Source organism: Capra hircus, chromosome 2 (assembly GCF_001704415.2).
Source record: "Capra hircus breed San Clemente chromosome 2, ASM170441v1, whole genome shotgun sequence".
Taxonomy (NCBI): Eukaryota; Metazoa; Chordata; class Mammalia; order Artiodactyla; family Bovidae; genus Capra; species Capra hircus.
In genome coordinates this window covers 15,377,553-15,404,101 of record NC_030809.1, presented here as the reverse complement: position 1 = coordinate 15,404,101, position 26,549 = coordinate 15,377,553, and the positions used below count along the sequence as shown (strand labels likewise).

At 50.4% G+C, this 26,549-nt stretch overlaps 1 protein-coding gene across 3 annotated transcripts in view; it reads left to right on the top strand.

The window, feature by feature from the left end:
- Positions 1-26,549, top strand: part of PHC2 (polyhomeotic homolog 2) — a 123,742-nt gene that overhangs the window by 68,723 nt on the left and 28,470 nt on the right. For 2 of the 3 annotated variants that reach the window (XM_018058114.1, XM_018058118.1), the window contains exons 2-8: positions 5,585-5,794; positions 8,389-8,547; positions 9,683-9,760; positions 10,192-10,356; positions 12,386-12,538; positions 13,593-13,905; positions 26,029-26,441. In XM_018058114.1, coding sequence (XP_017913603.1) covers positions 5,639-5,794; positions 8,389-8,547; positions 9,683-9,760; positions 10,192-10,356; positions 12,386-12,538; positions 13,593-13,905; positions 26,029-26,441 — 1,437 coding nt within the window. In that variant the 5' untranslated portion in view covers positions 5,585-5,638. The remainder of the gene's footprint in view (positions 1-5,584; positions 5,795-8,388; positions 8,548-9,682; positions 9,761-10,191; positions 10,357-12,385; positions 12,539-13,592; positions 13,906-26,028; positions 26,442-26,549) is intronic. The other variant, XM_018058119.1, reaches the window with a different exon arrangement.

The window sequence follows — 26,549 nt, the reverse complement described above, 5'->3', positions numbered from 1 at the left end:
GATCATGTCCCACTCTTTGCAGCCCCATGGACTGCAGCCCACCAGGCTCCTCTGTCCCTGGGGATTCTCCAGGCATGAATATTGAAATGGGTTGCCATTCCATTCTCCAGTCTTTGGAAACATGCTAAATAAAGTAAACTAGATACAAAAGGTCAAATATTACACGATTCCACTTATATGAGATATCTAGAAGAGACATTTATAGAGAGAGAAAGTAGATTAGAATTCATCAGGGGCTGGACATTCAGTTATTGCTAAATGATGACGGGGTTTATGTTTGGGGTGGTGAAGATTCTGGAAATAGATAGTGGTTGCCCAAGGCCATGCAGCTAGTCACAGTAGAGCTGGCATTCCCAAAGCCAGGATCACCGGTCTCCTAAGTCCATGCTCTGTCTCCTTTAGCATGTCTCCTCTCCTGGGACAACGGGCACCAGAGAATGGGCAGAGGGCAAGGCTGGGGATCTGTTCACCTGCAGCAGTAACCACTCTGCATGCACGAAACCTAGGGAAGCCCTCCCTCTCTTTCCCTCCACCACACTGCGCGCATCCCTCAACACACCACTCTTCTGAATGCCAGAACAGAGATAACTGAACAAATGGTGCAGGGACAACAGGAATATCAAAGAATGAAGTTGAGGGAAGCTGTTTGGTAGTTCCTCAAAAAGCTAAATATTGAACTCCCATCAGATCAGTTCAGTTGCTCAGTCCACTCTTCTGAGCTCTTATGACTCATTTGAAACTCAGATCAGGGTGGACAACATTGATTTTACTTCTAAATTTGTACTTTATGCCCAATCCCACCAACAAAAAATGGAGTCAGGAGTTAAGGGACAGGCTTCCAAAGATTCATTAACCTCTACAATTGTAAGCACATTTTTTATATATCTGTGCATTTTTTCCTGGGCTATAGGGCTTAGGTGTCACCATTTCTGATAAGCCTCCAAAAGTTATGAATGTTGAAATGAGGGTCCATGTCTCTTTTCAGTTCCCAGTACTTAGCAAGCATACCTCGCCTGCTCTAGATGCTCATCAGGTGTTCAGGCTGTGGGAAAACTAGGAACGTGTTGATTGGGGAACATTCTAGAAGTGGTTGACGAGTGGAAGGTGGGACTGGGCAGCTTCCTGCTTTGAAAGCAGAGACACAGTGTAGGTTTGGGCAGCTCAAGTGTTACTTCTCCTTGGAAGTGATCCCTAGTCTGTATGGCAGAGCCTATTCTTCCCTCCTCTGTGCTCCGCAGGAGAGACTGCAAAGGAGCCAGAGAGAGAGTAACTGGAGAGACGGCGGTAGCCTTCAAAAGTGAGAGCAAGAACAGAGAGAAACGGCCAGCAGAAAGGGAGGAAGAAGGAGTCTCCCTTCCTTTCCATGTGCCTGAGAATGAAAAAGAGGATGTGTCTGATCAGGCCTGGGGGAGAGAGAGCGCCAGGCAGGGGGACCGCAAGAGAGAGAAGAGGGAGCTGGAGCCCGGGGAGTGGGACCAGGAGTGAGCGGCGGGGAGAGGGTATGGGAGAGAAAGCAGAGGGGAGTAGGGAGAGAGCGCCTCTGAGTAACTGGAGTAGCCAGTCAGGGTCCATGGGAGGAGGACAAGGGGGCGAGAGGGAGGGGGGAATACTATTTAAGAGGAGAGGTGAGTGTAAGGGGGTGGGGGGGAGGGCAGCTGTGAGCACGGGGCTGGGGCTGCGAACGGATGGGGTTGAAGGGCTAGCAACAAGAATGGGAAAACCAGGGTCTGGGGGCAAAAATCAACAAGACAGAAGAGGAGTGCAGAAGCCAAGATTGAGGTGAAGAAGAGAGGAGGGAGAGGCCTGCTTGGGAGCAGAAGGAAGGGGCAGCCAGGCAAGAGAGTTCAGGAAACATACTGTGTTGCTGAAGTCAGTCTCTCTCTCTCTCTTTCTCCCTCTCTCCTTCTCTCTGTCTTTCTCTCTCTCTGTCTCTCTTTCTCCCTCTCTCTCTCTCTTTCTCTTTCCCTCTCTCTCTTTCTCTTTCTCTCTCTCTTTCTCTTTCCCTCTCTCTCTTTCTTTCTCTTTCCCTCTCTCTTTCTCTTTCTCTCTCTCTTTCTCTTTCTCTTTCCCTCTCTCTCTTTCTTTTTCTGTCTCTCTCTCTGTCTTTTTCTTTCCCTTTCTCTCTTTCTCTTTCTTTCTTTCTCTTTCTCTCTCTTTCTCTTTCCCTCTCTCTTTCTCTCTCTTTCTCTTTTTCTTTCCCTTTCTCTCTCTCTCTTTCCCTCTCTCTTTCTTTTTCTGTCTCTCTCTCTTTGTCTTTTTCTTTCCCTTTCTCTCTTTCTCTTTCTTTCTTTCTCTCTCTCTCTCTTTCTCTTTCTCTCTCTTTCTCTTTCTCTCTCTCTCTCTTTCTCTTTCTCTCTCTTTCTCTTTCTCTCTCTCTTTCTCTTTCCCTCTCCCTCTTTCTCTCTCTCTCTCTTTCTCTTTCCCTCTCCCTCTTTCTCTCTCTCTCTCTTTCTCTTTCTCTTTCTCTCTCTCTCTTTCTCTTTCCCCCTCTCTCTTTCTCTCTCTCTCTCTTTCTCTTTCCCCCTCTCTCTTTCTCTTTCTCTTTCCCTCTCCCTCTTTCTCTCTCTTTCTCTTTCTCTTTCCCTCTCCCTTCCTCTCTTTTCTTTTCCCTCTCCCTCTTTCTCTCTCTCTCTCTTTCTCTTTCTCTCTCTCTCTTTCTCTTTCCCTCTCTCTTTCTCTCTCTCTCTTTCTCTTTCCCCCTCTCTCTTTCTCTTTCTCTTTCCCTCTCCCTCTTTCTCTCTCTTTCTCTTTCCCTCTCCCTCTTCCCCCCCCTTTCTCTTTCCCTCTCCCTCTTTCTCTCTCTCTCTCTTTCTCTTTCTCTTTCTCTCTCTCTCTTTCTCTTTCCCCCTCTCTCTTTCTCTCTCTGTCTTTCTCTTTCCCCCTCTCTCTTTCTCTTTCTCTTTCCCTCTCCCTCTTTCTCTCTCTTTCTCTTTCTCTTTCCCTCTCCCTCTTCCCCCCCCCCTTTCTCTTTCCCTCTCCCTCTTTCTCTTTCCCTCTCCCTCTTTCTCTTTCTCTCTCTTTCCCTTTCCCTCTCTCTCTCTCTCTCTCTCACATGGGGAGCAGCTGCTATCTTGCCTGTGCAGTTTTTCCAAAAACAAATGCCCTGCTGTCTTTAGAATGTTGTCTTCTTTTATTTCTCATCAAAAATTCAGTGTGCACTGTGCCCAAGACCTGCCCTGGCCACTGCAAAAACACAAGCCAAGCCTGACCACTCAGGATGTAGACTGCCCCCTCCTTTATTTGCTGTGGCCTCTGCCTTGTTTCATTTTGTTTATGTCTATAAGTATACTACTTCCGTTGAGATTTCCTAGGGTGGGACGCAAAGCAAGAACTGAAACCCAATTCTGGTCAACAGTTTGGAAAAGGGAGGTGGGCATTGAACTAAAAGAAGACTTTGAGATTCTGTGGGCTATTCCAAGTTTGAACATAACTCTCATTTACTGATTTGTTGCTTGGTAAGCCTCCTAATTCCAACAGAGACTCATCTCTACAACTAGGTTGTCAGTTTCTGCAAGATCAGAAGTATGCCTTCTGTCCCTTTCTGTCGAGCCAACCCTTCCTTCCATGGAACATAAGGTAAATTTCAACTGAGCAGAGCACAGGAAATGCTTGTTGGCTTTGCTGTCTCATCAGCCTGCACCACCATTATCATCATGAGCATTCTTAACGAGTGAGTGGCCAAAATGAGTCCTAGAGCTGCGTGCAGTTCAGGACAAAGGGAATTCATGGAGGGCGGCTTTGCCCTGTGGCTGTAAAAGCAGACATAGAAATTAGGAGAGGGCCTTCCCTAGCAGTCCAGTGGTTAAGACTCCACATATCCAGTGCAAGGGGGCGCAGGTTCAATCCCTGATCTGGGAAATTGGATCTCACATGTTTTGTTTGTTTGAGTGTGGCAAAACCTTTACTGACAGCTCAAACCTCAGTAGACATCAGAAAATTCATACAGGAAAGATAGTATTTAAATGTGAGATATGTGACAAAGTCTTCAGCCGAAATGCACACCAGGGTCTCACATGTTGTACAGCATGGCCAAGAAATTTTTTTAAAAGAATAAAATTAAAATTTAAAAAGCTAGGGGAAATCACTGCTTAAGGACCAGGTCATGAGTATTGTTTGCTTTGCCTTGGAAGCCATAGGCCTCTGGACTTCAACTTGTTGCCTTCCACGGGGAATAACCTGGAATTCCTCACCTCCAATCTTCCTGTCTTTGAGCCTTCACCCATACTTTTTGCAGCCCATGGTAAAACTTACCCAGTCTGAGAACAGCATCCTGAGGAATGCTGACAACCTCCAAACTAAGCATGTTGGGAAGAAGATGGCAGGGCGTTATTAACGACTATTTTAGTTCTTTGCACTAAGATTCTCAATATGTTATTATTTTCTTCATTTATTAAGTTGGCATAATCCTCAAGCAGAGAATTGAATTCTATGATAGAATGACCAAGAAGTGTGGTTTTTAGATATAGGGAGGAGTGGGTAGAAGGAAAGCTTATACACACACATATATATTAGGATTTTTAGGAATAGCATGAAAGAAGAAAAAGAGAGGAACTTGACCTGAGACCTGGGCATGACTTTCCCCGACTCCTTCCTTTTTCCCACTTTCTTCTCCACTCCCAATCACATTGCCTTGAAGGGATGCACAGCTTCCAGTTCTGAATCCCAAGCATACAATGGTCCCTGAAGGAATTTCTGCACTTCTGTCCTTAGTGCCCAGGATAGAAGTTCCAGGAGACTCTGCCAGTTCCACCGTGGAAGAGGATCAATCTGTTGGAACTGGACAGTGGGAACCAGGCTGGGGACAGTTTTAATAAGCGCAACAGCCAGTGAAAAGGAACTCTCAGTATATGATCGACTCCCCACTTAGCACTTTGTATCGTTAATATCCTCCCAGCAATCCATACAGTCTTGTGTCTGCCAGATTAAGACAGAAGGTTAGAGAAGTGTGACTTGCCAAGGCTTCCCAGCTGGTGAGTGACAGAGCCAGGACTCAAACCCAAGTCTCTCTGACTCCAAAGCCTGTGGTTTTCACCTCATTGCTCAACGTGGTGTCCTGCTCAGCATAGACCGGGGAGCACTCGCTGAGTACTTTGGGAAGGAAACAGACTCTAAACATACTCAAAGCTCTTCTGTCTTGGCAAACAAGACAAATACTACAGTTTATTTTATTGCCTCTTTCTTTCATTCTGTTCTCTCTAGATTTTTTTATCCCATTTCTTTCAAGAACTGCCTGTGTAAATACAGACAAGTAATAATTTCTCTGATGTTCAGTTTCTCCACCCCACTGATGAAGAGGTTGCTGGTGCGAAGGATGCTCCCTAAGATTACATGGGCTCCCTAAGGAACCCCATCATAAGGGATCCTCCGTGGCTGTCTTTCACCTCCCCGAGCAGAATAACAGGTCACAGGGTTTAGATTCAGGCTGACCTGATTTCACATCTCGCCTTGCGAGCCTTGTCCTGATGGCAGGGGTGGCTCAAGACCTCGGTTCAGAAGAGGTCCCACCACAGGCTGGGGGAGACAGATGCCTACTTGTGCGTTCTCTAGTTAGTTAAGCATTTCCCTTCTGCCTGTTTCCTCCCAGCACCTGCCTGCTCATCCGCTACCTGAGCACCCTGACTGTGCCATCCCATAGGCCATGGAGAACGAGCTGCCGGTCCCCCATACATCCAGCAGCGCAAGTGTCACCAGCAGTGCCAGCGGCGGTGGCAGCAGCAGCAGTGGTGGCAGTGGCCGGCCCACGGGTCCCCAGATTTCTGTGTACAGCGGAATACCTGACCGGCAGACTGTGCAGGTAAGATGCCACCTGACTACTCATTAACCAGGAGGACGTGTTGGCGTGGTCCGGTCGGACAGCCAGGGTGCCAAATCAAGAATGGGCACAAGGGTGTATGTTAGTGGCAGATATCTGTGCATCATTGGAGAAGCAGTGATGCGAGATGGGTTCCCTCAAGGAGGTCCGGGGAGAGTGGAAATACTTAGCAGAGCCGGAAAATTCCTTTCTTACCTGGTGACTCAGACCCCACAGGGTCATTTGGGGAGGAGATGCGCGTGAAATTATTAAGGGCTGACAAGTGAAACTAGCAAACAGAAAAAAATGATCAGGATCAGCTCAGCTGCAACCTAGACCCACTATCTAAGTGACCATTGCCCCATGACAAATCTAAGTCTCTCACACACAGGACTAAAGAGGACCCCCAAACAACCCTTTGTCTTTGCAGCCTTCTGCATTCTTCCCTAAAGCAGTGGTTTGCAAAATGTCACCCGTGAGGCCTTCTGGGTGACTACACACTCCTCCAAACTGCAGTCATGACCACACATTGCCTGCCATCTGCCACGCACCCCATGCTGTCCAAAGCATTTTGCCTATTTATCTTCTCCTCCAGCTGGGAGGAGGGTTCTTATTAGGCACAATTCTATAGTTGAGAAAACTGAGGCTCAGAGAAAGTGGTGTCTTATCCAGGGTCATGCAGGTAAAGACAAAAATGCTGAACCTGATTCTCACCCTCCACCCCCACCCCAAATCTGTGTTCTTATTCCCTACAATGTGTGGTTTAATTTCCTGGATAAAATAGGCAGAAAAGAAAGACCTCAGCAGAGAAATGTGTTTTCTGATGGCTTCGCCGTTGCAGTTTGAGTGTACCAGATGAGTGTCCTTACCCTGCTTTGGCCCTAGGCCCAGATTAGGGGATGGAGAGGAAGCCACAGCAGATGGTGGGAGAGCCCGAGAAGTCTAGCTAGGGCAGACCCCATCAGATACTCTGGAATCTTTCCTCTCCTAGCTGTCTCTGCCTCACACTTAATAGCACCATGCTTCCATCCTTGCCGCCTCCTGCAGAGCCTCCTCCCTTGGGCCCTTTGCACACGAGTATTTTAGCGCGTTTCTAGCTGCTGACATTAGGAGGTGCCCTCCTGCCCCTCCTGCCTCTCACCACAATTCCAGGCAAAAGGGATGTGAGATTTCTGCTCTGGCAAATGGAGTGACCCGAAGTTGTGTTCCGCACCCAAGTAGAACCAGTGGGGTCCCTCCTACTTCCATTCGTTCACATCCTCCAGGGAGGAAGAGTCTGTCTCTACCACTGCTATCTGGATGCTGGGAGGTGCTTTTAGGAGTCTAAGGGAAATAGAAAGGCTAAATAAAGGGAACAGGAGAAAGAATTATGGGGAGAACAAGGTATAAGAAGAACTGAATGCATGTAAAGCAGGAACCTGAGGGGAAAGTGCACTGAAGGAAGCGTATGGAGGAGATGGTATGTGGAAAGGGTGTCTGGGGAGACCCCAGAGCCCATGGAGAATCTGTGATATCAGCCTGTTTTTATAAAACCCCCAGTCTGAGCCCCAAGGTGATTTTGTCCAAGAGCTACCAGCCCCTGGAAATCACTCTGAGCCAAAGAGAGCTAGACTGGAGGCTCACTGCCAGGGGGCAGAACCCAGGGCAGGAGCAGCCCTGTAACCAAGGGATTCAGCAGAATAAGGGTAGGAAGTGGGCCAAAGCCTGGCCAGGGCCCAAGTAGGGCACCCCCCACCCTGGGAAAATGGCAGGAGAGTGAACAGGTAAGAAGAAAGGAGGATAGAGAAGAAGATACAGGGTCTCAGGGCTGGAGGACAGGTGTTCACTTTTCCTTCCTCCTGAGGGTAGAGGAGAGGCTTTGAGGAATGGGAGAGTGGGAGAGTGTGGCTCAACCAGTCCCATCCGAAAAGAGGGAATAGCAGTAAGACTAGTGGGAGATGGTGGCTCCAGAAAGGGAGCAATGGAGAGAAGGAGGGAGAAAGTAAAAGAGGAACACAGCACCCTACGGCTGCAGCAGCATCCTTGTACCTGTAGCATCTCTGTGGCTGTAGCATCCCTGCTCCACAAGGCCAGAGAGACAGTCTCCTGAGGGAGCAGTAGGACCTCTCAGCAGCTGGGGGCAGACCCTGCCAGGAGGGGGTTGCCCTTGGACAGATTCTGGTTTGGCTGGCTGAACTAGGCCCCCACTTCCAGCTTGTCTCTCTTTCTCCCCATCCCTTTCCCCCCTCTGCCTTGTTGAGCTTCGGTTCACTCTGTCATCATCACCCCTGTGGTCCTGTTACTCTCATCTGAGGCTGCAGAGTGGTGGAGAGGGGTACCTAACAAGCCTGCCATAGGACCCAGTGGCACAGATCTCCTGTCTCCTGACCTGAGGGTTGTTGGAGGGGCATGTGCCGCCCGTATCCCGACAGAACAGGGAGTGTGTACCCTGAAGAGAGATGGAGATAGATCAGGTGGGAACGTGTGAAGCTGTGCAAACAGCCATCTCCCCTGCTCCCTGGCGAGCGGGGGTCACAGACCTGGCCATCTGGGGGGAGGCGTTGGAGCAGGCCTGGCCGCAGAAGGGGCTCTTCCCTCCCCGGCCCCACCCTCCACAGGTGATCCAGCAGGCCCTGCACCGGCAGCCCAGCACGGCGGCCCAGTACCTGCAGCAGATGTATGCAGCCCAGCAGCAGCACCTCATGCTGCAGACAGCGGCCTTGCAGCAGCAGCACCTCAGCAGTGCGCAGCTCCAGAGCCTGGCAGCCGTGCAGCAGGTGAGACCGAGGATGCCACCAAAGGAAGCAGGGGAGGAGACAGGTGCCCCGCCCTCCCACACGTTCTCTGACTGCCTCCTCATGGCGCCCCTGTGGAGCAGGCACCACTGTCATCCGCATCCTTCAGCAGATGAGGAGAGAGGCTCTGGGAGGCTCAGACCTCCCCCGGGGTCCACGGAGCTCTCGAGCAGAGCTGGCCTTGCTCAAAGGGGGACTGCCTGCCTCACCACAGCTCCGCACCGCAGGGAGGGGACTGAGGGTGCACGAAGGCGTCCACAGAAGGCCGTCACCCATGCAGCCCACCCGTCTGCCCTCAGTGGCTGAGAAGACCTCAGTCTTCAGTCAACAGAATGCTTATGCACCTACTGTATGCCAGAGTTCATGTCAGCCCTGGGTGCACTGTGGACCCTGTCCTCCTGGAGCTTGTGGTGGGGAGGCAGCAAGTAGACAGAAACCCAAATAGACAAGAAAGCAAAGTAGCTAAATATCAGAGTAGTGACAAGCTCTCCCAAAGAGAAGAGTAACAAGAGGCCCACCTTAGTCTGGGGTGGGGGGGGACCTATCTGCTGGAGGAACGGTGAATGAATGTCTACTGGAGAAATGGTGAATGAATGAATGAATGTCTGCTGGAGGAACGGTGAGTGAATGAATGAATGCCTGATGGAGAAACGGTGAATGAATGAATGAATGTCTGCTGGAGGCACATTGAGTGAATGAATGGATGCCTGCTGGAGGAACTGAAGGATGAGAGGAAGCTGGCCAAGGGGAGGGCACAGGCTGGACATTCCAGACAGTCTGTGCCCAGCTCACCATGTGGGCGCCTGTGAGCAGGGTATAATAGAGGGGGACGGGGTGAGGGGCTGAAGAAAGCTGGAAACATGGGTGATGGTCTTAGCTGACAGCTGGAGTGCTTCTGTGTAAATGCTCGGCCTCGTGTAAGCCTTTCGGCAATCCTGCAGGCAGTCCCCACTGTATAAAAGAGGAAGCCGAGGCACTTGCTTGAGGCCCTGTAGATGGGCCAGAGTAAGGACATGACTCCTCATCAGTGCCCTGCAGTGCATCCCATGGTGGGTGAGGGCTGAGGGACTGGCTGGAGGAGATCTGGGCCTCAGTGACAAGGATTCTTCTTTCCCAGGCAAGCCTGGTGGCCAACAGACAAGGGAGCACTTCAGGCAGCAGTGTGTCTGCACAGGCCCCTGCCCAGTCATCCTCGGTGAGTAGGGTGGGGAGCAGTAGGCCAAGCCCACGGTTCCAGGACCACTTCCTTCCTCTTTGCCCAAAATGCTCATGAGCCTCCTGATGCAACAGTGGTGAATCCTCAGTCATGTAGAATCATGGCTGGAATCCATTACTCTTGCCAGAAAAAAAATGTGTGCCACTTTCTAATTTCGGTTAGTAACTCCCTGTCATCTTTACACTGTCAGGGCTCCCAGTTCATGGCTCAGCCCCCTTCCGACAGCACCGCACACAGGCCAGAGACGCAGCAGGGCTGAGGGGAGATCCAGGACCCAGGGATCAGAGCTGGTCCTAAAGAAGGCTGAGTCCACCAAGGAACAGGGGAGGTGGAGAGAAAGAAGTGGATGAGGGGTGCAGAGTTAAGCCACAGAAGCACCCGTTTCCTACTGCACGTGTCTCTCTCCCCAGATCAACCTGGCAGCCTCCCCAGCAGCAGCCCAGCTCATCAACCGGGCTCAGAGTGTCAACTCGGCCGCAGCCTCGGGCATCACCCAGCAGGCTGTGCTTCTGGGCAACACGTCTTCTCCAGCCCTGACTGCAAGTCAAGCACAGATGTATCTCCGGGCACAGATGGTGAGTCCCCAGCCTGGGCCATGGCTCAGGTAAGCCAGGAGGACAGAGGCAGAGAAGTTGGGAGCTGGGCGATTAAAGAAGGGTGGCAATTAGAGAAAGGTGGGAAAGAAGCACCAGGTGGACAGTTGGTAGGAAAGCAGGGGTGACATAAAGAAGGCGGCCTGGAAGGCTGACGGGAGCTTTGATATTGGCTCCATGACTCAAAGAAAGGTAGGGTTCCAGGCCAAAATTAAGTTACCCATGATGCCTCCTTTCCTTTCCCTCTGAGAATGAAACAGAATTATCCTCCTCTTACCAGAAACCACTCCCTAAAATTAGTTACAGTAGGGGACCCACGGGTCTGTGCCCAGGTGGTCTGTCCCCTCAGACTCGTGAGACAAGCAACTGCACAAACATCCGAGTACCCTGCGGAAGTGGGGTCTCAGTCCGCTGGGGCTGTCCTGCAGGGATTGGCCACTAGTTCAAGGCCAAAAGTGCATTCCAGCCCAGGTGGTGAAGGCGGCCGCCAGCTCCAGAAACTCTGTTGCCACCACTGCATTCCCAGCCGGGCCTCCATTCCCATCAGGGCCACCCAGTCAAGCATCTATCAGGTGGGCTTGCTTGGGCCGAATGCACTCAGGACACTATCAGCCCTCCACACACATACCTAGAGTCCCGCCTTGACACCTGTCCCTAAGAGGTACAGAGGCCCATAAGAAGCTGAGGGGTTCCTAAAATAAGCAGACTTTCCCAGGAAAGCAGCAGCATTTGTTCGCCCAAGGAAGCAGGCAGGTCTAGGTCTAGGTCTAGATTGGGCTCAGCCCACTCTGAGTCTGGTCTCCCAACCCTGCTCTGAATTGTTCTCCCTCCAGCTCCTTGACATGCCATCCTAAAGGCTGTGCGGCCCCAGCCCTCGTTTAGTTTTTGTGGCCAGAGCTTGACACTGGGAGCTTTTCTAGTTCTGCTCCAGTTCTTAACTCTGAACTCACTGAGGTGCAGCTCCTTTCCTGGGGAATAGCCTCAGACACCCATGGGGACCAGACTTCCACTTCTCCAGGGAGCCAGACAGCCCATGTGACACCACCCACACCTGCTCTGTCTTCAGTTTACCCCACCCCTTCTCGGGCTCAATTGTGCCCGCTGGAGCCCTGGAGCCTGGCCACCTCCCTCCCCAAAGTGGGGTGCCCTCGCTCAGAGGAGCAGATGTGCCGTCATATACATGTCCAGAGCTGGACTCGCAAGGGTGGGAGTGTCGCACAGAGACCCTCAGTCCCTACGCGCCGTGCAAGGAGATGTAGACACGAGTACAGCTTGGTTTCTCTTGGTTCCTTTAGCACTGTTGTCTCTGCTCATGCATGTACACACACACACACACACACGCACATGCACACACCACACACACACACAGCCTAATCTAAATTTGACTAAAAAGTGGCCAAAAGAATCTAATCTGATCCTTTCTGGCAGAAAGTCCTGTTCTGACCCACACCTAGAGTCCAGAGCAGGTTAGATTTTTTTTTTTAATTTTTATCTTGTATTGGGGTATAGCTGATTAACAGACAATGTTGTGATGGTTTCAGGTGAACAGCGAAGGGACTCAGTCATACATACACATGTATCCATTCTCCCCCAAACTCCCCTCCCATCCAGCTGCCACATAACTTGCAGGTGAGATTTAGAACATGGTTCCAGGGCATCTGTCTCAGCCCAGGGGCCCTGCTCCTCAGGATGCTGCAGAGAGGGACTTGAGGGTGTCTGGCCATCATTATTGGTCCCTTTTCTGGGGTGAGCTCTTAGCAGAGGCTTCTGAAGTACACCTGACTTGGTGCAACCCCAGGACAGCACCCTAGCTCTGGCCCTTCCCTGCCTGGCCTGGATCAGGACTTGAGGGGGCTCTTGAGATTTTCAGGAGGCACCCCTGGACTCTCTCCCTCTCCCACCTCCCCCACGTCCTCCCCCCAACCCCGTCTGCTCCCTGGCTGAGCTGTCGTGTCCTGTGGCTGAGCCCACATTGGGCAGGTAAAAGGCACCTCGTTTCCTGTGATTCCAGGCCCAGCCAGGTAACCTGGTGCAGGTAGCTAGGAGCCTAGGCGGCACTGTTCCTTTGTCCCCTCAGCTCATCTTCACGCCCACGGCCACCGTCGCTACCGTGCAGCCTGAGCTCGGCACTGGCTCCCCCGCCCGGCCCCCCACCCCTGCCCAGGTGAGGATTCCATGCTTGTGGGCGGGCAGGGGGGTGGGGACCCCTGCCATGGGGGCAATGATGCTGGGTCTGGGCCTGAGCCCTGGAAGAGCTTTGAACGTCTCGGGGTGCTCCAGGAAAGCAGGTGGGAGACGGCGTCCCATTACCCCTAGACTCACTCCTTGACTCCTCGCTGAGAAGGCCTCGGCCACTCCGGACCCTGCTTCAGGCCCTGACCACAGGGCAGGAGCGAGTGTGATTGCCAGAACTGGTGGCCCTCACTACCTTATACCCTCCCCAGGATGAGCTCTGATGTCATTGCTTTTTAAAAGGAAAATTCCACTCTGATTACACATGTTAGCAGCTCTAGGAATCAGGAAAAACGGCATGGAAGAGGGAGCAAGGATGAGTCCTAGGTCCCTTCTTTCTGCTGGGAGCACACAGACACAGCTGTGGCTGTAAAGATTCTGTGGGTGGTGGGGAGGAACCAGCCCCATCTAAGGGATAGGGGTCAGACGCGAGTCTGGCACAGCCTCCGTGTGTCCAGCAGAGGGTGCCAGGGACCAAGTTGAGTCAGCCTGGCCGTGCTGATGTGTAAACCCTATCCTCAGGACAGGATAATCCTTCACCTGGGAGACCTTGCTGGTCGATTCACTTTCACTTTTGCCCTGGCCTTTCCCAGTGTGGGAAGCCCCATGCCCTGCCATGATTCTTTCTAAGTGGTACGCAGCCCATCCTGATAGATTGGGGGAGGAGGGGAGGTAACAGAAGGGAGAAGCAGCCCCAGCCTCCCTTCCCCAGCCTGCCCCAGCCAAGGCAGACATCCCTGCTCAGAATTTGGTTTCTTCTGCAGATGAATCCAATGACCAGCACACTGTCTGTCCCCTTTAGAAACTCTGCTCCTGGTTTCTCCTTCAGCCCCTTGTCTCTTGTCTCTCTCTTTCTTTCCGATCTAACAGCTCACTCTCACGTTCAGCATTCCTGGATCCGTCCCTAACTCCTTCCCTGTCTGAGCTATGTGTCGGCATTGCTCATACCCACATTCTCTGGACTCCTACAGACCCCTCTTTTCCAGGTACAGAACTTGACCCTCCGATCACAGCAGACACCAGCTGCAGCAGCCTCGGGCCCTACCCCCAGCCAGCCTGTCCTGAGCAGCTTGGCCCTGAAGCCCACGCCAAGTGGTAGCCAGCCTCTGCCTACCCCATCACAGGGCAGAAACACTGCTCAGGGTTCCCCTGCAGGTGCCAAGTCTGGCACAACCGACAGTGTGACAGAGCCACTCAAGAGAGGAGACAGCAACGGCAGTGTGCCCGGGAGCTTGGAGGGCCGGGCTGGGCTCAGCCGGATGGTGCCCGCCGTGGCTACCCACCCGCTCATTGCACCAGGTAAGCACTCCAGGAGGAAGGAGCCTATCCCAGAAAACTCAGAAGGACGATGGGTCAGGGGGAAATTTTCACACTCTCCTATTTCCCATGGGCCAGATAAGGTGTCAGCCGTGGATCTCTCTTTCCCCTTTTCTACAGTCTTGAGATGTTCTCCAGCTCCAGAGTCTGTTTCATGCTTCTCATCCAGCTTTAAAGAAGGAAGCCATGTTAGTGGAAACAAATGGGACCTTCTTTTTCTTTTTTTTAAGAGGAGAACCTTGTTCATATAAATGGTCCATCATTTAATTTTCTTTTATTTGGCCACACCATGTGTCATGCCGGATCTTAGTTCCCCATCCAGGGATCGAACCTGTGCCCCATGTAGTGGGAGCACAGAGTTTTAACCACTGGACTACCAGGGCAATCCCAAATAAGACCTTCTTCACAATGGGTACCATGATTCTCAGGGTAACAAATCGTAGCTCTTCACCTAGGCAGTGGAGGTTTGGCAGTTACACTATTTTGTAATTCTCTAAGAGTCAGCAAAAAAAAGGACAGGGGCTAGCCAGAGGCATGTAAGAACCACACAGGGAGATGAGGAAGTGAGAAGTTTATTTTCTCGTCACTCAACAGACATTTGTTGACTAATATGCATCGGTTATGTTGCCAGTTCCTGGGGTGCCGAGATAAATAAGACATGGGCCCTGCCTCCCAGGTGGGCAGGGTCTGGAGAGACAGATGAGTACAGCCTGGCATAGATGTTAGCTCTGAGCCCCGGAGGATCACAGAGGCACCATCTAGCCTGAGGGAGAGGAGCCAAGAAAGGTTTGCCAGTAAGAGTGGTACTCAAGAATAAATCTTGCAGATTAAAAAAGTAATAATCCAGCAGATTACTTATGAGGCAAATTATATGAACAGGATGAATCAGTATTCCCTAGGGCTAGATTCTCCCTGCTGCTAAAATTCTCCCAGCGCTGCCTACTGAAGGCAATCTTGATGAGGAAATCTGCCAGCAGCCCTGGAAGCCAGACTAATCAGTCTCGGGAAGAAGACCAAGCTCTTATAGCACAGAAATGTAGTGATGGACCATGTGACATTGCATTACAGATAGAGTCACCCTGGTCACATCCCTGAAATAACGACTCCCACTCTGTCCTCACTCAGACCATTTTACCATCCAGTCTAACCTGCGTTTTTATTTTTCTTGAGAGCCTACTTTGTGCTTGTTACTAGATTAACCACAATGACCAAAATGTGATTTCTCACCTAAAGGAGGGTGCAATCAAAAGAAGGGAGATAGATTCTTAAGCAAATCCATTTGATTTCGTAATTGCCATTGTAGGAGTAAGTATGAGGTACTTACCAGATGGACACCTCTGTGCCAGGCAGGATGGATCAGAGATGCTGTCCCCCCAGGAAATGGCACTGGATATTGAAGCAGGAGTCATTTCCCCAACAAAGGAGGGGAAGATATTCTAGACAGATCACAGAGGCATAGGTAGAGCCTTGCGATGTGAACCGCGAAGAGCCTGAATTCAAGTCCTTTATTCACCTTTTGGAGGCTTCAAGGACAGAGGTGGTCTCTGCCTCCAGTGGACCCTCTGAGTTGAGGCAGGCAGCTCTCTGCAGAAGTTTAACCACCTTGTGACTCTGGGCCTTTCTTCCTGTCTGGCATTGCTTTCTCCAGAGACTAGTCCAGCTTCTTCCTTTTATGGAGAAATAAACCGAGGCTCAGAGGGTAACGTCTGGGTGGGGGGAGGTGGGGTGTCTTAAAATGAGCTGATATCAGCTAAGACTAAAGCAAGGACCCCAAATTAACATTTCTCCTACCTCCTCATGCCACCTCAAACCATAGAGCAACATCTGCGTTCCAAGACTTGCTGAGAATCCCGTTTCTACCCAGGTCAAAGCGTAACCCCTGCCTAGATCTAAGCCAGTGCCCACCCCCCAGAGTCTAAGGACCCTTCAATGGAAAGACCTGTTCTTAGGTTTCCTCCTAAGGCTCCTAGGCAACCCTGGGGCCTCAAGAAAACTGAACACAGAGGGGACCAGCACTGATAAAAACGTCTGATGTGTATTAGACAATATGCTGGGCTTTTTTATGTACCCCACCTCTTCTGCCTTTCAGAAGAACCCCTGTAGATATTTTCATCCATTTTACAGATGAGAAAACCGAAGTTCAGAGTGGTTACCCAAGAAATTACTATAAATATCACTTAAGGTCACATCAGTATTACGTGGCAGAACTGGAAACCAACTCCACGTCTGGCTGAGTCAGACAGTATGCTCTTAATCATCAAGCCATGTTTGCCTCTTTCAGCTCTTTTGGGGCTTCCTAGGCCTTTCTTATTCCTGACCCAAAGTTCAAAGAGCCTCGTGGTTCTCAGATTGTTCTGGGTTTTACAGAGTCTAGCAGAGGGCTCTCTTCTCTTGAGCCTTGATAAAACGGAAGGCCAGTGAGTTACAGACCAAGGCCCAGGGCCCCAGCTGTGGCCTAAGACTAACAGTATGTGGCTATAGGCAGTACAAGAACTCTCTATGGAGCAGCTGTGAGTCGCAGACCACAAAGACTCTCTCCCCAGTGACAGGAATCACTAGGCTTTGCATTGTTCTGCCTCCCACTGTCCCCCCTGTTCTTCACTTCCCCTCCCACCCCTTCCTCTCCGTGGTTCTACTCCCCACCCTCAACAGCCCAAATGGAAGGCAGCGGGGAGGCTTAAGATGCTAACAGATCCTTTCAGGGCTTCTAGAACAAAAAAAAAGTCTAAAATAATTCTCCTGACCTGATGGGGGTTGGGGAGGGGGTGGCCAGGAGCAGCACCTGCCCTGGGCCGCCACTGTTCCCCAGGCAGGAGGTAACTTCTGGCCTCCTGCCCAGCCAACACACTGTGAATGAACTGCGGGGATCAGAGTGTGTGCGCATGCGTGTGTGTGTGTGTGTGTGTGTGTGTGTGTGTGGTGTGTGTGTGTGTGTGAGTGTGAGAGAGAGAGAGAGAGAGAGAGACTGAGAGAGAGGGACTGGGGAGCGGAGTGGCAGGTTTTTGTTTGTTATTGAAGCATTTTTTGAGCTGGCTGGCTGGTTGCCCCCAGGGAAAGTAACCAGTGGAGACTTGTGATGGGGGGCAGTGTCAGCGGGGAGGAGAGCAGGAGGAATGTGTTCTCTGGGGGCCATTCCCTCCCCAGCAGGCAAATGCTGCAGTCCCAGCTGGGACTGCTCCCACTGACAGCTGTTTGGGGGCAAAGCCCCTCCCCCCATGGCAAGCTCCCTGCTGTTCCCGCTCCTGTCACCTTGGCAACGGGCTTCTTTAGGCTCTGCAAATAGAAAAGGTCCCTTATGCCCGGCAAAGGGGTGGGTTGGTGGGTGGGGGAGGGGGGAGGGGGCAGAGAGCAGAGCAGGGAGGTTGGGCCTCGCAGTGTGATGGAAAGACTGAGACTGAACCAGGAGGGCAGAAGAGGGGTCCCCATAGGCCTGGCCTCCAGAGGAGATGGGGATGGGGGAGGAGCTGGGTCACAGCTCCTGATAAGAGGCTTGGTTCTTGGAGTCCTCACTCTAGTGGCTCCACTCAAGGCCCCTGGACATACACGCAGGCCCAAAGGTGAGAAGAAAGTGGCTGACCAGGAGGGAGATGCTGTCATAAAAGAGAGCCGTCCAGTCACTAGAAATCCTGGGCGCTTTTCACACAATTGTGCTCCAGATGCCGGTCTTTGTTCTGTCTGTTCGTCCCTCCTCAGGTCTCTGGAAGGAGAGAGAATTCACTGTTGGGAAGGCCTGCCACACAGTGGCTTTGTTTTTACCACAGAGAGGGTTTTGTGTCAGGGAGTAGTGATTCTGTCTGTGAGAAGCTGGACAATGTGACGCGTGCTGATTCCAGGACCCTTGGGTACCATATTTCCCTCCCAAAGCACCTGCCAAACTGTGGGGTAGAACACACTTTTGCTGAGGAAGTTCAATAGAAACAAAAACATTACACGAGGTCCTGTTTTCTGGCTCCAACAATTTTAATGTTAAAATCAGGCAACCAATTATGACGATCATTTCAGTTACCCACTGTAGGACCAGATTGAGGTTACTAAGCATCTCCTCCTTGTATTAGGTCAGGGTTGGGAGAAGCCAGCAGATATCAGCAGAGAAGTTTTATATTTGTTGAACATTTCTCACCATGGGTGTGCATGTGTGTGAGAGAGAGAAAGAAGAGAGGCAGACTGTGTGCCTTGGAACTGCCGGGCATTCCTGCTTTCCCCAACTCTTTCCCCCTAGGCTCCTCTTAGGTTACATCCATGGTTGCTACCAGTAATGATAATTACCAACCAATAATGAACAACCATGTTCCAGGCACTGTACTAAATGCCTAACCTACATATCTCATTTACTCCTAGCAATAATTATTCATCTCACAAATGAAGAAGGTATGGCTCAGAAAAAAATAATTAATTACCATCTCCATATAGCCTTCCCTCCTTAATTGTTCAATTCAGCTCCACAAATACTCATTTAGCACCTATTATGTGCCAAACACAATGCCAACCATATGGGCATTAGAGCTGAACAAGTGTAAATTCTAAGAGGGGCTATGGAAATTTGAGTCGCGCCTTGAAAACTGAGTATGTCTCCAGAACAGAAGTGAAGGGGATTATCTCAGCTGGCACTGGGAGACATCTCTGCCCAGAGTGGCCACGTGGGCCTGGGACCATCTGTGCACGTAGGTGGGCCCTGCAGCTCCTTGCTTCTCCCCGGCCCCACTGCCATTAGCTGTGGGACTCCCAAAACGCTCAGTCCATCCATCCCCTGTCGTGTTTGACTCTGACACCTCTCTTCTAGCAGACCTTGCCTTTTCTTACATTTCAGATGCCTGCCCCCACCATTCACAGATGACTCCTCAGTATACATCCAACTCTGCCCCCCACCCCCACCCCCAGCGATTTCCAGCTGTCTGTGGGATCCTCCCATGAGGATGTCACCCCACCTGCATACACATTTTTAAAATTTGGAAATTCATACATCAAACCCCAAAGCTGGAAGTCTCCCTCTTCAGAAAGGATCCCCCTTTCCCCATTCCTGGCCACTGTCCACAGTCATCAGGTATTCCTGGACCCAGGCTTACAATCTCAGGACAGTTTTGATTCATTTCCCTTCAGGGAGGCAGGAGTGTTAGAATGGGAAAAGCATAGGCTTCACAGTGAGACCTGGTTTCAGACCCCAGCTTCATCACTTACTGGTTCTGTGACCAGCATCCTGTTACTTCATCTCTGTAAACCTTGATTTCTTCATTTATGAGACTAAGATGGTTATTTTTACCACATGCTACAAAGATGGATGAGATGTGATGTATCCAGCACTGGGCAGGCTCACAGTAGATACTCTTTCCCTTTCACTCCTTATTCCCACCCTCCATCACCACCCACTTTCTCACCATGTTCTGACCATATTTTCTCTGTGTCAGCTCCCAGGTTTGCTTAAGGCCCGCTGACTGTATGAGGTTTAACTGACCACCTGACCCTCCTCCCATACCTGCCAGAGTCACCTTCCTCAGAGACTTGCACCTTGCTTGTTTAGAAACCTTCACTGCGTCTTTCATTTCCTGCTTCATCGGGTCACAGGAGGTATTCAATAATTAGCACGTTAATGACTTCTGACCACTGACTCTGACTCTGGGTGGGGGACTTCAAGACCCCAGAACTACTGTAATTGCTCAGGGCTTCCCGACACAGATCCTCCCCCTCTCCTCCCCCCAACCCCGACCCCTTTGTGACCAATGTGACCCGTGCAGACCTTCCACCTCTCCTCCTGGCATCACACTCCCCCTTCCTCATCCATCCAAGATTACCTCCAAAGTTTTCAACAGCCTCCAACTAACCCTTGAAAGCCTGCCGTCTTAATTTGCACTTGCTGACTGCGCCCTTCACTCACCCGTCAGCGTTTTTCAAGCATTTATGAGATCCAAGACACCCCGCCTCTTGTGTCAAATGAAGTCAATTTTCCCTGAATCTGCTACATTGTAGAAGTCTCCTGGAAACAACTCCCCTTGCTCATAACATGGGAACACTGCCCATTTGCCTCAGAGGCTGCTTGTAAGGAGTAAATGAGACTCAGATTATAAGAATGCTTTGAGAAGTTCAAAGCAATATATACATAGCAGGTAGTATTTTAAGAATAGCTACGGTGTATTGTGCATCTTCTCAGCATGAACAAAGGCAGTGAACCTCTCCTCTTTGTGGTTGAAACATAATCTTCCATTTGATACTAACAGACTACTCTGTGAAGTGTATCCCTGTTTGTAGAAGAGGAAATCAAGACTCAGAGAGGTTAAACAATTTGTCTTCAGTTGCACAGCCTGTAGGTGGCAGAACCAAGATGCAAACCAGATCTGTCTCTAAAATCCATGCCGTTAGCCACTTCTGCTGTATTTTCATCCCTCTACCAAGGGTGGGTGGTTTCCTTTCTAATGCTGCACTGTCTTACAAGGAATCCTGCTCACAGAGGGTGTCTGGTGGTTTTGCCAGGTAGCTGCAGGGCAGGTCTAAAGATATTAGGGCATAGACAGCCCACCACAGCATGTCCCAGAGGTGGACAACCCTGTTTTTGTAAACTTGTTTCCTCTGCCAGGGAGATTCCCTCAGCTCCATTTGCCCTCTCACGTTCCTCCTAGCCCTCAGCCTGGCAGGACTGCATCTCAGAAAATCCATGTGCCTATTTCTTCAGATTTTCCTAAAAGGCGCTTCCTTGTCTATTTATGTGTATGTGGGACTCTGACCTCCAGAGTCAACCTCAATCTCAGTCACTTCCTGACGCCTGATCACGTGAGGTATCTTTGGAGATGAGCAACCTCTGAAGGGTGCTGGCATCATTTAGACACTGCCCGCCCCCCCTCCCCGGCCAACTGTCTCCTCTCTGGCTGTTCTCACACCAGTCACCAGGGGTTCAGCTGCGCAGGATGCCCTGTATGTCCCTGAAAGCACCATGGTATTTAATGCCCCAGTCTTCCCACGTGCTCTTCCTTTCATCGTCTTCAGAACTCTGAATCATGCTAGATACGTACTTCCTCCAGGAAGCCTTCTCTGCTCTCCATTCCAAGCGGAATCTCCTTTTCTGTGTTCTTAGTAGTGTGTGCTTGTCTCCTGTCATTAATATTTACCAAGTGATGCTGAGGGTATCTGTTTACCAACTCTCTCTTGCTAAACTGTATTCCACTAAACCTATTCTAGGGACCAGGTTTTGGCCAGCACCAAACACAGTGCTTGCTCTGTAGTTGATGCTCAGTGATTTTTGTCGAGTGAACAGATAGCTTGAAAGTATCTCTTCATTTAACTCTCTAAGCCCTGAAGAGTAGTAGGTAGTAGAAAGTGATGCCATTCCTCTCTCTCAAGCACCCTCCCCTCACTGGTAGTCCAGGTAATTCCAAATTTTAGTCAAGTATTGCAGCTCAGAGAAAAATGTATTTGAGCAAACCTCCAGCCTACATCTGGGATGCTTGCAGCTCCCATGTGTTTTGAGGCAAGAATCCCAGCACTTCTGGTCAGTGAACTTTTTCCTGCATCCAGGAAGACTTAGTATCAGTCAAGGTCCATTACTGGTCACAAGTTCTGGCAGTGGATGCAGCAAAGGAGGCGTTGTTGGTAAACCCTCAGCCAGCCCTCCTGCACAGGGGCCCTTAATCCTCTTGCTGCTAACAACCAATTGTTTGGGGAACAGTGAATTGGTCTCTTCAGATTCTAAGGCGGCTGTCAAGGTTAGAGCACCAGACGGGAAAGAAGAGCTGGCCTAGAGTCTCTCCATTGAGCTGGGCCCTAATGTGGGGAGGCCCTAGGCCTGCCCCTCCTCTGTTCCATAACAGAAAGAACTGATGAGGCCTTCCAGAGCCATGGCTGAGGTCCCATAGAACCAAGCTTTTGTTCCCTAGAAGCAGTGAGCCTTCTAGCAGTGGGGGGATGGCGGCAGCCAAAAGAGCTCCAAGCGAAAAATGAAACCCCTGGACTGTAGGAGGAAATAAAGGCCCGGAGAGATTTCTGTGCATTAATATTTCAAAAACTGATATGCCCCATCTGAGCTGTAGAGAAGAGGGATGTGGCCGCCTCTGGTATGGTGGCCTCAGTGGGAAGTGCCCACCATCAGCCACCCCACTGACCTCACTATGATCGACAGCAGATAGTTGCTGAGCATCTACGGACACGCAGGTTATTGTGCTGGACAGTGTGGAAGGGAAAAGAAACACTGAACGTTACTAACATTCAACTAAAGCACATCTCTTAAAAAAAAAAAAAACTTTGACTCAAAAAGCATATAATCTGGCCAGATAGACAGGAAATAAACACACAAAAGCATAAAAAGTATTTCAGTTTAAGATACCACTGACTACAATGCACCATGTTTTTGCCTGTAAGAAAAGCACTACCAATTAAACCAGCATCATCAACTGTAATATGCAGCCTACTTCAAAAGATGTTAAAATGGTGGTAGGGGGATAAGAATTTTTAAGCATTGATGAACTACGTCTGCAAGATAGCACATGTTAAATCACAAATGAATCAAAGAAATCAGCAATAAAAGCAAGAGCATTCAGGACTTCTGAGGGAAAACCCGTAACAGGGTCAAGGCAAAGAGAGAGAACATGAGCTGAGCCTGGGCCAAAGAAGCTTATGCCTCACTGAGATCACTGAAGCAGAAGGAGGGCATTCCAGAAAATGGAAGCACTGAAGTTGAAGCCAGAAGGGCACAGTGGAGAGGAATGCTGTACAGACAGTGAGCAGAGCAGTTAGGGTGGATGAAGGTAAGGGTAGGCAGGCGGTGAGCAGAGGTTACACAGGACGAAGGTCTGCAGTAAACCAGAGTGCTGATAAAACCAAAATGGCCTGTAGGGTTATCCCCAGCTCATGCCTATTTGAGCTCTGAAGGGGAAGAATTCTGTGGCGCAAACAAGCTGGAGTTCCACCTTGCTGTCATGCATTCATACAGCCACACTGAGCATCTGCTAAATTCTAGGCAGTTTGGAGGAAACAAATCAATCCTAAATTCTGTCTATCAAAGCAGATAAGTCATTCACTGAAATAACTATGAGTGTAGATATCATCATGACCCCCACTCTAAAGATGATGAGCCAGAGGTCCAGAGAGGTCCAGTGGTTGCCCAGCCTCCCACTGCTGGTAAGTGGCAGGAAAAGGAGGTTGTGAGGATTTGATTTATGGTACTCTAGACAGTGTGAGACAGGGTACAAACTTCTGTACAGGGCACAGTGAACAGTAAAGATGGCTTGGATCAAAGAAATAATAAAAATTGAAAGGTTAGTTTATGTTGTAAGAAGATCTTGAACACCAGGGGCCTTAGACAACCACAGACAGAGGAGAGTCCCTGACGGCCCTTAATCAGGGATCAGGTCTGTGCCCTAGGAAGATTAATTTGTGGTCTATCCACAAGCCAGATTATAGAGAGAAGAATCAGAAAGACCAATTAGAAAGTTACTGCAACGCTTTAAATTCAGGGAATTTGACGCAGCACAATGCTGGAGTTAAATCATGTTCTTTGCTTTTTATTAACCTTGAAAGTTTAAGGACGTACATTCCCCCTGCCCCAAAATATCCTGGAGTCTTTGATCTATGAACTTCTCTAAGCTTTAATGAGCTCTGTTTCCAGCCTCGGCATATGCTAGCATCATTTGTTCTGAAACAGTGCCCTTCCACAAGCAGCACAGGGTCGGGGAGAGCGGGACAGAGAGGAGGTCCAGGGATGGAGGGCTGGGAGGCCAACAGTTGCCTCTCCCAATCTTGGTGAACACATGTGTCCTGTGCCTAACTGTACTCTTTATGCACTATAGATCTAGAACCTTCTCTAAACTTCCTTTTTCCACATTCTAAATCCTGAATTTTACACTCCTTTCCTATGATAGCCACCCCCCATCAGACTGTATGATCATCTAGCCCAAACCTCTTGTCTCACAGATAAAACCCTGAAGTCCTGGGAGAGAAAAGGACCTGTCCCGGGCCACACAGCCAGTGGGTGGCAGGACAAGCCTCTGACCCTCTTAGCCTCTCTGACCTGTACCATCTCCAGCTCTCAGCTCAAACCAGCAGCCCCTACATGGACTCTGTTCCCAGGATAGGAATTCATGGTTTGGGGATAAGGGAGAACAAGTTTCCCTTGAGTCTTCAGGGATACTTCCCCTCATCTGCAGATCTTTTTGATGGCTAGAGCCTATCCAGGCACTTCACGGCCTCTGCAGTATCTCTTGGGTGTCTTAACAAGGATCATCTTAAAAGTCCCTGATTACTAAGTTTGCCTGGTTAACAGTCTTTACCTGATTGTTAAGTTTTGAGCTGTTCAGGGTGAAATTAGGAGACAAAGCTCAGGTTGTGCTCAGGGGCAATTTATAATCACCAAATGCCTGCTGGCAGTTTCTAGTTGGATGTTCTACCATCACCTGAAGCCCCACACATTTCTCTCAAAACCTCATTACCGCCCATGTTTCTCTCTGCCACAGTTCACCATCATCCAGGCTATAGCTGCGGGCCATCCATACTCCCTCCTCCTCTGCCTCCAACAGTAGGCCACGAGGAGCGTTTTGTGTCTCTTTAACACCTCTTGTTTCTGTCCTCTCCTTTCCATTCCTGCTGACATTCTGCTTGAAACTCCACATGGGCTTGTGATGAGATAGCTGGGAACCTATGTGTAATATAGACAAAATTTAAGAAAGAAGGGACCTCCCCTGTGTGTGCAATCTGCTTCCTTTGCCCCTGTGTCACAGGATCCTTTTAAATATTAGCTCAGGACCCAGAATTGGCATTCCCCTCATTGGCTGCGAGCCTGTGGTGGTAAAAATCCACTTGTGAGCCTCCAGCCGTGGTCCTCTGTGCATTTGCACAGCACAGCCTCTCTCTGCCAGCCCTCTAGCTATACGAGTCTCTGCCGAGGACAGCTTTTTTAGGCGGGACCAGACCAACTGAGCGGCCCTCATACTAAGCTGGCCTGGATGCCACTAGTCAGAGTGAGCAAGGTGAGAACGCCCAGTCTCTGAGCTGAATTTCCTGAACCCCTACAGTCCATAAGGCATGAGCTGGACAGTGGAGGGATGATGAGAAAATATAGGAATCCTCACCTCCACAAGCCAGTCTGGCTAAAAATGGAAGAAAGGGCAAGCAGCAAATGGCAACCCCTGAACCCCAGTCCATGACAATACATTTATTTATTCAGCCCTCATCTACTATTAGGTATCAAATGAGGTTCTAGATAAAGCCATATGTGATTGTCTCCAATCATCAGGGGTTCATGACCTGTAAGGGAAGACAGCTAAGAAGAAGTTCTTATCCATTGCAATACACGTCATTATGGTAGAGGTAAGCCCAGGACACTCAGAACCTAAGCTAAGACTGAAATAACACTTTTAATGATATGATTGAAGATACAAATTAAATGATTGACCGTGACCATGTGCCAGGCACTGTGCTGTTCACATTATGTCATTTTTCTCTCATTTTATTTTCACAGTTTTTTGTGTTGTTTCCTTCTTTCTTTCTTTCATCCTTACAACTCTCTGGGCAAGAGCTATTTTTGTTTCTGGTTTTCAGACAAGACATCTGAGGCCTTGAGAGGTTAAACAGCTAGCCCAAGGTCCCCCACTTGTAACAAGAGGAAACTGTGGTCCAGCCCAGGCTGCCTCCCACCAGAGTCTGAGGACTATGTGTGCAGCAGGCCCTCCCTCGAGAGGGCCCGGCCTGAGCAGAGCCAGGAGGGTGACTAACAAACATCCTTACAGAGCTAGGCTGGGTGACGGGCTGCACCTGTTGCAAACATGGAGCAAAGCAAGTGCAGGACATGGAGGAGAGAGAGAATGTAGCACCCTCCAGTGTCCAGGGTTTCTCTGAACAGCTGGAACGATCCAAGAAGGCTTCACAGAGGAGGTGAGCTTTGCATTGGGCTTTGAGGGCCAGCCAAGGGCCCAATGTTTCAGAATAGGAAGAAAGCAAGAAAACAGAGAGAGAAAGTCAGGCCCTAGCAATGGCCAGGCTAAACTCTCGGCAAAGGAGGAAAGAGATGAAAGCAAGAACATTGAGTTTGGGGAGCCTTCTTTATGTGGATGTGGGAGGGGGCACAGATGGGGGGACACAGCAGAAGACCAGGCCAAGCCATGCCACCTAACCTGGCCTCTCCCTCTTCAGCCTATGCTCAGCTGCAGCCGCACCAGCTCCTCCCCCAGCCATCCTCAAAGCACCTGCAGCCCCAGCTTGTAATGCAGCAGCAGCAGCCATCCCAGCAGCAGCAGCCGCCCCAGCCATCACGGCCGGCGCTCCAAGCCCCGTCCCATCCCCAGCTGGCCTCGGTCCCTCCGAGCCTGGCCCTGCAACCCAGCCCAGAAGCCCATGCCATGCCGCTAGGCCCAGTCCCATCCACCCTGCCTCTCCAGTGCCCCGCTGCCAATCTGCACAAGCCTGGCAGCTCTCAGCAGTGTCCCCCTCCCGCACCAGACACTGGGGCTCACAACGGATATCCCGAGGGCCTGGCCCACACCCCTCAGCGCAGGTTCCAGCACGCCTCGGCTGTCATCTTACAACTACAGCCTGCTTCACCAGTGGTGAGTAAGCCTATCCCAAGGCCCAGGGAACAGAGAGGGAGGTCACCACTCAGGCCATCCCACGGTCCCCTTTGGGATGTGTATCTGTGTGGGCTGAGCATCAAAGTC